This window comes from Phaseolus vulgaris, chromosome 7 (genome assembly GCF_000499845.2).
Source record: "Phaseolus vulgaris cultivar G19833 chromosome 7, P. vulgaris v2.0, whole genome shotgun sequence".
Lineage (NCBI taxonomy): Eukaryota > Viridiplantae > Streptophyta > Magnoliopsida > Fabales > Fabaceae > Phaseolus > Phaseolus vulgaris.
This window is the reverse complement of record NC_023753.2, coordinates 1,040,427-1,050,630: the sequence shown is the minus strand read 5'-3', so window position 1 is coordinate 1,050,630 and position 10,204 is coordinate 1,040,427. Positions and strand designations below refer to the sequence as shown.

At 33.0% G+C, this 10,204-nt stretch overlaps 2 protein-coding genes and 1 non-coding gene across 4 annotated transcripts; 2 read left to right on the top strand and 1 right to left on the bottom strand.

Annotated features, from left to right (window-relative positions):
* The first annotated feature begins 445 nt into the window (after positions 1–445).
* LOC137827726 (E3 ubiquitin-protein ligase RING1) lies at positions 446–2,843 on the top strand. Of its 2 annotated transcripts, none has more exons than XM_068634015.1 (2): positions 446–1,462; positions 2,574–2,843. In XM_068634015.1, exon 1 carries the CDS (start codon positions 535–537, stop codon positions 1,453–1,455), a length of 921 nt encoding a protein of 306 aa, XP_068490116.1. In that variant the 5' UTR covers positions 446–534; the 3' UTR covers positions 1,456–1,462; positions 2,574–2,843. The 2 variants fall into 2 exon arrangements, 1 of the variants encoding a protein (XP_068490116.1); XR_011083772.1 differs by having other exon boundaries at positions 451–2,055.
* Positions 2,844–5,434: 2,591 nt separating this feature from the next.
* TRNAM-CAU (transfer RNA methionine (anticodon CAU)) lies at positions 5,435–5,519 on the bottom strand. The gene is given in 2 exon segments: positions 5,435–5,470; positions 5,482–5,519. It is a non-coding gene; the product is annotated as a tRNA-Met (tRNA).
* A 925-nt stretch (positions 5,520–6,444) lies between these two features.
* Positions 6,445–9,874, top strand: LOC137828641 (uncharacterized). The gene is made up of 3 exons (XM_068635296.1): positions 6,445–6,599; positions 8,520–8,685; positions 9,228–9,874. Exons 1-3 carry the CDS (start codon positions 6,533–6,535, stop codon positions 9,484–9,486), a joined length of 492 nt encoding a protein of 163 aa, XP_068491397.1. The 5' UTR covers positions 6,445–6,532; the 3' UTR covers positions 9,487–9,874.
* Positions 9,875–10,204: the final 330 nt, after the last annotated feature.

Here is a 10,204-nt window from a genome sequence, read left to right as displayed (position 1 = left end):
ACTATAACCTTCCGAACATAAGCATATGATACAACTCCGGATATGTACGTCTGGAATAAAAAAACACTTTCGGATATAGATATCCAGAAATCACACCGTTTGTAAAAACTTACTACACTACAATACATATCAATTATCACAACCACAACTCTTCTCCTCCTCTCCGTCGTGCCTTAGGAACTCAGTGGTGTGTTGGTGTCGTTGTGACTTAGGTACATAAAGTTGGGTGCATAAGGCTTACGATAGGGGAATGCATTGTTGTAGTGAAACCTAGATTTTATTTCATTAAGAATACAATACACATTTTACATTGTTCATTAAGGACACACAGAACATTTCACACAAGTGATAGGTGTAAGTAAAAAATGGTATTGTGCAAGGAGAATCTGCCGTATTTTTGGGTCAGGCCCAATAAAATGGGCCCGCCCAGTTATATAGAAAGAGATCTTCCTCAATCAGTTAGAGAGAGAAAAAGACGAAACCAGAGAAAAGGAGAGGTTGCGTTGCGATTAACGACGACGAAGAAGACGACCAATGATGTCTTCCGGCGGGGACGGTGGGAAGCCATTTTTCTGCCACGTGTGCAATCAGAGGATCACGTGCACCGATGAGTCGGAACCGTTCTGCCCGATCTGTCTGGAAGGTTTCGTGGAAGAATGGAACCCTAACAACCATAGCCATAACCCTAATTTTGTCCATGAGAGTGGTGGAGAATCTTTGGATCCCGAATTTCCGTTCGATTTGATCGATTCCATGCTCCCTCTCTTGCTCAACTCCGGTTCCAGGACCCGCCGCGAAGCCGACATGTTCGACCCGAGGACCTACCTCCAGAACTACCTTCAGAGCCTTCGCGCTGACGGCGCCAACATTCAATTCTCCTTCGGCCACCCTTCCGACAACTGGTTTCGCTCCCCGGCCAACCTTGGCGACTACTACCTCGGCCCCGGCTTTGAGCAGTTGATTCAGCTCCTCGCCGACAACGATCCCAACCGTTACGGCACGCCGCCAGCCGCCAAGGACGCCATCGAGAATCTCCCCACAGTCACCGTCGACGACGAGTTGCTGAACTCGGAGATGAACCAATGCGCGGTCTGCCAGGACGAGTTCGAGAAGGACACGCAGGTGAAGCAGATGCCGTGCAGGCACGCTTACCACGCTGACTGCTTGATTCCTTGGCTCCGGCTGCATAACTCGTGCCCTGTGTGTCGGTATGAACTGCCCACCGATGACTCCGAATATGAGAATCGGCCACGGGCCAGTGGCGATGGTGGTGGTGGTGGTGGTGGTGGTGGTGGGTCGAGGTCTGATGTGAGCGATAGTGGCAGTGGCAGTGGCGCGGGAGGGGGAAATAATAGAGCTGTTCACAGGACTGTTAGAATATTTTTGCGGCCTCCTTCTGATGGAGGTGACTCGGTGCAGGACAATGCCGAAAGGGGATGGGAAAGTTGGGATTGAAATTTGTGTAAGTAGTTCTTGTTTTATTATTGGTTGTGTGCTTTATTTGTTTTACTTTGATTTGAAACACGTTGGTTTTGATTGCATTTAGGACTCAATGTTCTGGTTTTGTAGTATAATTGACAATTTGTGGCATTTAAGCATGTGGGTTTAGCTTGTTAGGTGTTTTGACTTCTGTTGATTGTTCATAAGGTCATTGGAAATTAATTTCCGTGCCTTCTTTCTTACCGAGAGTGACAAGGCTTTTAATGCTCATGAAAATAAACATGTCTTATTGTACTTCAGCCAATCTGCGAGCCATTGAGTTGGTTATCGTTATTCTTGGTGTTTTTAAAAACTTATTCTGTATATTCTCATTTTATGGTCATTTCTATATTTGGGGTGTTAATGATCTGAACTTCATCTGAATAGTTTGTTAAACTGTTTATATTCTGTGTAGTTTCCAGGTTTATAGCTCCTTTTTCTTAATATTTCTATCTGACATCGATTTACAATGTACCGTTTGTAATGGTAACTCTTGTTGAGAGCTTTTGACCATGGAGCTGCTTGTCCCGCACTCTTGCACAAAGAAGTGGTGTATGCGGGAATAAAGAGGAAGAGGTTTAAAGTTCTGAACTAACTATTTTGTTTACTTATGGGATCTTGCACTTCTATATAAAAGGGTTTTCCTTCTCTATTTTTTAATTAAAACTGTGTTTCATAGAATGAAGTGGGGATGAAGGGAAAGGTAAACAGAATTTAGGATATTGAAAGCAATTAAATGTTCAATTGATTCAAGCATGAAGATTCACTAGTGCTTTGCAACGTCATGGTGAAATGGAATGGATTATTTTCCACTAAAGCCTCACTCAATTTTGATGTTGGTAGGAAATTTTTAAAAAGACTGAATGAATTGTACTTGTTCCCTTCGTAGAACCAAACTAGATTGGAATATTGAATATTTTGCACTCTATGGAACAATCTAATGTATTGCTTGATGATTGTTTCTGTCTATACTGGGCCATAAAATTGTTACATAATTGTGTCGATGTTTGGTTCTTAATTTTTATGTTTGTTCTTTGGATGATTATGAAGGTGTATGCTGATATGAAGTGCTGAAAGTTAGTTTGTATGTGCAGGTATTGTCTCTTGTTGGAAACTATCTTGTGCAGCTAAGGGTTCCGTGAATAGATTACTATCGTTGGCATGTTTGCAGGAGTCCTTGTGAGGAGGATTGTAAGAGATGTTATTTTCCGTGGCCATGAACATGAACTCTGTTCGATCAAAGGGGATTGCATGAAAGCTCGCAATTAATGAGACTTTAGGTACTGCGTTATTTTGTACAGATCATCTTCCAAACTTCAAATATTGATCATCTTTTATGCAATATTTAGTCATGGTTATGTTTCTCCTATGTCTGTATAAAACGTTTTAATTTCGAAATTTTTATTTTAACCGTTTTAGAGTCTGTTACCCACTTCTTTACCAGCCCAATTAGGAAATAAGCCTTCATTAATAGACACGCCAATGGCATCTCCATGCAAGGGTCCTAATCAAAAGTTTAAGTTCAAATATAAGATTTTAGTTTTATAAGAAACCTAATCTTTTTTATTTTACAAGACTTGTACTTACTATGAAATGTAAATATGAAATTATAAAAGTTTGGATACTCTTGTTTTTAATATAAGATACATTTTATAAGAAATTTATGATATTTTTAATGCAACATTTCATAGTTTCTATGAAATATCAGATTTCCTTTTTGTGTTTGTGTCTACAAAATATTATACATGTTTTTTATTAGTAAAAATGAGAAGAAAATTTAAAAAAGAATAGTAATAGTAAGGGTATATTTGAGAGCATTGTTGGAGAAGTAATTCTTTGTGTATAGCATGGAAGAAGGCGTGGGAAAACGATAACCCTTTATATTATATCCGTTTCATAAAGTTGTACAGTAATATATGGTTGACAGTATTTGGTAGTATTTATAATTGATAGCAACGCCCACTTCACACCTTAAACAACAGTGTCTCATCACAACCATCAAATTAATTTGCTTAAAGTGTAACTGTAGATCATGTCATATCTTTTTCGGATTATGTAGTTAATCACGAATCTGAAAATAAGTTTTCGGATTATGAATTGAAAAAAAACCTTTCAGATTACATAATTCGTAATATAAGCTATGTTTTAATTTTTTTCTACAGAAGAATATTTTTGGAACACATAAATTTATGTAGGTGAGTTAAGAACACGTATGTGTGAGAAGAAGCAGTTCATAACTGAATAAGAACACTTATGGAAGTTAGTGTAAGAAGCAGCAGTCCATAACTGCATAATAATAATAAAAAAAGCTTAATAAGGAAATTATACATTTTAATCTTTTTAATTCACTTTCTATAAAAAGTTTAATGTATTGAACACTTAAAATGAGGAGATTATATTTATTTCAAAACTTATTATTTTATAAAGCTTTGCTTTTTTGTTAATTGTATAAAATGTTACATGTTTGGATATGCATATATTTATTATTTCAGCCTATGTTTTATTTTTGTTATTATTTTTTCCAGATCATATAACTCATGTTACTTTAGAAGTAGACATGATTAAGTAGGATTTACTTATCAGATGCCAAATTTGGTGGTTGATCAGTTTTAGTTATAGTTAAAGATCACTAACCACAAATTTAATATCAATTTTATACGAACCATCAGAGTTATCTCCACAAATTATCATAATATTCTACCTAATTATTTTCTTTTAATCAAATGATACATGGCAAGACGATGATTGCTTAGTTGGTTAGTTTCTTTATAAATTTAAATGTAAAACAACTATTTATATAACTTTTTGATAAAAAAAAAGTTAACTTTTATTTTTAAATTTTCTAATTTTATTTGGTTTTTCTTTAATATGGTTTCGATACCATACTATATTTATCAGGTAGAACTAATAATATAAAGTCTCACAAAGGGTCGTGATCCTAAACCTTAAATTCAATTTATATATTTCTTACTTTTTCAACCTAAATCTTTTAAAAATAAATAAAAATCAAATTTTGAAAATAAAATAAAAATAAAATGGTGATAGAAAAAAAATGTAATTATGAAGTAAATAAAAATAATCAATTTTCTCTAAATATATGTTACACATTTAAATTTATAAAAAATAAACTCTTATAAGTCCCCATCATGTTGCCAATCTATAATTTGATAAAAAAAATTGAAAGCAAATAATCGTAACATTATAATCATTTACTGAGATAATTCCTATTGTTTGCGTAAAATTGATCTTGAATATGTAATAAATTGTCTTCAACTTTTATTAATTAAATAATTGTCTATCCATTTGTGTTCAATCAATAAATATCATATATTTTTTTATCTGCACATATTTTCTTTAATATATTTTACTTTATTATAAGTAATTTTTTATTCTTATTTGATACTTATTATTATTATATTATTAGCTTATAGATGTATTTTTATTTTTATCTAAATTTAATACTTGTTATTATTTCTCTTATATTCTCCTTTGATGTATCACACGGATATCCGACTAATATGTATTTAAATATTATAAATTTAATTATATAAAGTTACATTTTGAATGTTGTTTTCAAATAATTGATTCAATCAAATAATGTAATTATTACAAAGGATAATTTTTTAAAAAAAATTATTCATATTGTAATATTTCTTCAGTTAAAACTTGTGGTGTGTCCCTCGAATAAATGTAATGAATACCTTAAGAAACTTATAGAGTATATATTGGTAAAATATTTTGTTAAATTTCTGACAATTCTAATTTTAATACAGTTTTAACATAATTTTAAAAAAATAAAAATATATTAATTTTTTAAAAATTTAAATTTATCTTATAATAATTTTTTATCATAATTACAAAAATAAATAATAAACTTTTTAAATTTCGTGAAAAATATTCCAAAAGAAAGATGGAAACATATGCTACATAACTTAATTTTGGGCAAAATGAATAATGGGGTGAGAGAGGCTCGAACTCTCGACCTCAGGATCACTCAGAAGCTATGAGACCTACGCGCTAGCCAACTGCGCCACCACCCCTTATATGTTCATAGCATCTTCTTTATGTTTTAATACTTCTTTTTATTGGCATTATGTTTTAATGTATTGCACATTTTGTAATATATTTTTTGTTATACTTTAGATAAACTAGTTTCCAAATTATAAATTTTACAGGCCATCCAAAAATAATTTTGACATTTTATTTAAAAAATATTAGGGAAAAGAAAACATCAATCCAAAGAGCTAAACTTAGAACATCAATCTAAAGAGCTAAACTCAGAGTACAAACAGAATGGGTTTCGTAGAAAACAATTCGAAATATAAATCTGTATTATGGATTGTTTAATTTTAAATATAAATTTTATATTCTAAATTTTACAATCTCAAATATAAAAATTTGTATTCTTGAATGTGGAATTAAAAAAAATTATATTTCGAATTATAAATTTTGAAATAGACAAATTTAATATTTTTAAAAATATGGGGTGGTACAAGAAACTATGGACGTGTAGTAAGAATTTGCTGTGATTGATTTATCTCTTAGTTGCGCAATATAATTTGGGCCGAGGTCCAATCATATCGGGCTTTAATAGCTCCACATAGGGCGTTTTTCCCTGCACCTCAAAAATGACTTCTTGCACCTCAATTTTTAGAAAAAGACCATTTTATCCTTTTTAAAAAGAACTTTCAGATTATTCTTTTCAGAATATTTCCAGAACGTACTTTCTGAACACCATTTTATGAATTATGGATTTATCATTAATGAAATAAAAAAATGTGTTCGAAAAATGATATTCTTGAATGACTTTTTGTCTTTCAGTAACATTTTTTACTTACGAAACACTTAACTTTTATTCCAGAATTAACCAAAATTATTAACAATAATTTTAATATTTTAAAGAATACAGAGGTGTTGGAAGAAAAATGTAGGGGTGCAGGAAGAAGCACCCCTCCATATATAGCCGTTTTAGAAGAAAAAAAAATATAGACTGGGGTTGGTTCAATTTGTTTGTGTGTGTTGAATATTTGGATAGAGTTTGAGCGAGAGAAAGATGGAAGAAGATGATGGAGTAAGAGACAACACTGTCACACATTCACCCACCAATTCGCAAAAAACTGGTAACGAATTTCGCCATCTTAACGTTTTGCTGCTTTTCCTTTTTCACTTACGTTCTTCTTCTCACTACTTCAACTGAAAATGGAAAACGTTGGAGTTCATAATTATCAATTGAGGACTTTCGATTTTTTTTATAATTTTAATGATTTTGTGTGTTCATTTCATCAGAATAGGTTTAGTTCACTGGTTCAATGTCAAATGAACAGATTATTTTTTAACACTTATCGCTTGTTTCACCCAATCTTGATGCTCGTATTGAAATTTGATGCGAGGTGTTATGAATTTTCTGCGATTGAAGACCAGATACTTGCATGCAATGACTTTTTACACATGATAACTATTTACTTTGTAGTTTAGCTAGATGCTTTCTTGTTTGAAGAGGACTCATCACTGCTAACCCTATTGTGTTGGTGAGACTCGGGATTAGAAGATGTTTTGCCCTAAAATACGGTTTTCTTCAAATAATAGTGAACGCAGTTATGCTAACTGAATCTGCAATCTGAATCTGCAATCTGAATCTCTCATTTGGCACTTTAATTCACTAACTGTTTTTGAATAGTAGAATGATTGTAGTTGAAGACGGATAATAGAGTTTGGATCATACCTTGGTCGGATATTGTAGCCAAATGGGCATGATTAGATTAATAAGCTGATGCAAGAACTTTTTTTAAGAGGCTTTATGTTGGAAACGAAGCTGAGAAAGGAGCAGGTTCAAATAGTCACTTCAAGTATCTTGAACATAATTTAACTTTTCTCTTGGCTGTTGTCAATTACCTTTGAGTATTTGACTCACTTTTATATTTTCTTAAGAAATAAAGATAGCATTTATTAGTCATTGTAATTACTTAGAGTACAAACTAGCATATGTTTTTAGATTCAAGATATCACTGCACCAAAACAAGATTCAAGATATTAAATATCTGTACTTGTCAGACTTTATTTTTATTTCTTAGTGTCTTTCCAGGGGGAATACATTAAAGAAATCCTTGTTCACATACCAGTTGTATTATGCATGCTTTTTAAAGACTGGTGAAAGCCTATTAAGTACACCTGAACTGGGAAATACGTTCAAAGATCCTACCGAGGTTGATAATTAAATATATATTTGGTTTTTATAATTTATTGAATGATAAAGGAGTATACTGATAAAGTGATATACATTCATAATCAAATAATACAACAAGGTATTTAGGTTAATAGATTTAACAGTCATAAGTTCAAAATATTAAGAATAACACTAATATGTCCATAACACGACATATTATTTTAATCGATGTCATCTATCTCATTAAGAAAATGAAAAGAACTCAAGACAGCAGTATATTATATGAGCTCATTTTGAAAATAATCACCACTATAAAAACAAAGTTCTCCAGACTAGTTTAACCAATTCCTGACCAATCACTGGTCTATAAATCAAACCAGATGGTTTAGTCCAGTTCTTTCACAAATTGTGTGTTTGGCATGTATTGATGTTTTAAGTTAATCAGTCACAGTTTTCTAATTGTACCCTTGTTTGCTTTTTTTACTATCTGCTTTGAAGTTTTTATCATCACTATTCAAGTCAGCATTTTCAATGTGGCATCTATGAACTCCGTACACATAATTTACAATTGATATGCCTTTAAATTCTTTTTTCCCCAATAAGTTGCATGATGTTTGTACATGTTGCATTTTGTAGTTTATTCTTTGGCTTAAAACTGTGTTCTACGAGCCACTGGGGTTGAGCGGTAGTTTGGAATATGTGTTTGCTGGATGCAATAGGTTTAGGCCTCAATGCTGTCATTATAATCATTCTTCTGGTAGATTATAGCTGGAAACGTGTCCTTTCTTTACTATCATAAAGTCCCAGCAGAATTTGCAACAGGTGATCCAGCATTAAGCTAACAATATAATTTTTCTTTATTTAATTTTAATACCAGTTTCTGATGATGACGAAATAGACTACACAACCAAACCAGAGTTTTATGACCCAAATCTTGATGATAAGAATGAACAGTGGATTCATAAAAAGAGACAAGGACTTGTCTCTGATGCTGTGCTTAGTTGCCCTGCTTGCTTCACAACCCTCTGCCTCGAATGTCAGAGGTACACACTTGAGTTACTGTTTTGGTTGCATGGCCATATATATGTATATGTATATGTATATATATATATATACACACGTAAACTAACATAAGGAATTATTATATTGGTAGATTGAACAAATGATTTATTTTCACCCAGAGCAATTATTTATTATTACTTTTGTAAATCTTAGAAGGTTGGAAGTATCTTGATCAACTCAAGAGGTGTTGGAGAAGAAGAAGCTTGCAGAAGCATGTCCCATGGTGATTCAAATTCGTAACATGCCAAAAGCCCATGAAAAACAAGAACCTTTTGCAAAATAAAATAGAAAATGGATAGAAAGGACACACAAATTAGAGTTTGCTTTAGAACAATATCATCTTATTAATAGGTATCCTATCCAAGTAAACAATATTCTTGTTCACTCGAGACATTTTCCATTGAAATCAAGTAAATAAGTGCTGCTGGTTTTGTTCCTGGGAATATTTGTTCGGAACTGGTTTGACTAACCTGTCGGTTGTGACTTATGATTTGAATGACTGACCTTCTTTAGTTTCTTGCAGGCATGAAAAATATCTGACCCAGTACAGGGCAGTATTTGTTACAAACTGCAAAATTGGGAATGACAAGGTTTTGAAGCAAAATACTTCAAGATCAAGAAAAAGAAATAGAGGGAGTGAAAGATTTGATAGTCATGACCCCAATTCAACTAACATTGAAACATTCAAGCAAGTTTGCTGTTCTGCTTGCTCGACAGAGGTTGGTGTCATTGACCAAGATGAGATTTATCATTTCTACAATGTTCTCCCGAGTGAACCCTGACCGATTTAGATGTATCTGCTCAGAAGTGGCCTTCTCTGAATCTCACTACCTTACAAAATCCCAACTCAGAACTAGTGTATCTCAGTGTCTCCATGCTTTACATCCATGAAGGTATAATTCCTACACTTCCAATATTTCTTCCCCGGAAGCATACTTGAGGTAACCGTCACTGGAGGAAGAAACTATATTTGTGGCTAAAACCTTGGAAATGGGAGATATTGCTTAAAAGAACAAAATTAACATCTTTGCAGATATCCTGTTTGACAGTATCTCTTGAATTTTTTTTCAGTACCATGTCAAATTCTATTTATTTTTGCTATTTTTGTTTTCCATTTTTATTGTCACGGACGATTCCGACGATGCAAAAGCTTGGAATACTGTTTCATCAGCTCATAATAGGCAACTTATAAAATTAGCTAGCAACAGTTATTAAAATCAATGTGTAAATGTTTTCAAAAGTCACAACACTTCCCTACTAAGTCAATGTTTATTTCTGAGGTGGCATCAATGTGCGTGTGCTGGTCTTTTTTTCCCTTGCAGCAGTGAGGTTTGAACTTCTGACATGTCTTCACCACCATCCCAATTCAGGTGACTTTGACATTCTTGAGCCAATTTTCGTGCATTGTAGATTCTTCTAATGGTGATTTTCAATTTCCTTTTTTTTCCCTACTGCTGTATGGATCCTGCCGCCAATCTTGACTTAGTTTCACCAATTTCA

Coding starts and splice junctions, on each gene's coding strand:
- LOC137827726 (XM_068634015.1), top strand. CDS start 535: ATGATGTCTTCCGGCGGGGACGGTGGGAAGCCATTTTTCTGCCACGTG.
- LOC137828641 (XM_068635296.1), top strand. CDS start 6,533: ATGGAAGAAGATGATGGAGTAAGAGACAACACTGTCACACATTCACCC. Junction 6,600..8,519: donor CACCAATTCGCAAAAAACTG/GTAACGAATTTC, acceptor TTTTAATACCAG/TTTCTGATGATGACGAAATA. Junction 8,686..9,227: donor CTCTGCCTCGAATGTCAGAG/GTACACACTTGA, acceptor AGTTTCTTGCAG/GCATGAAAAATATCTGACCC.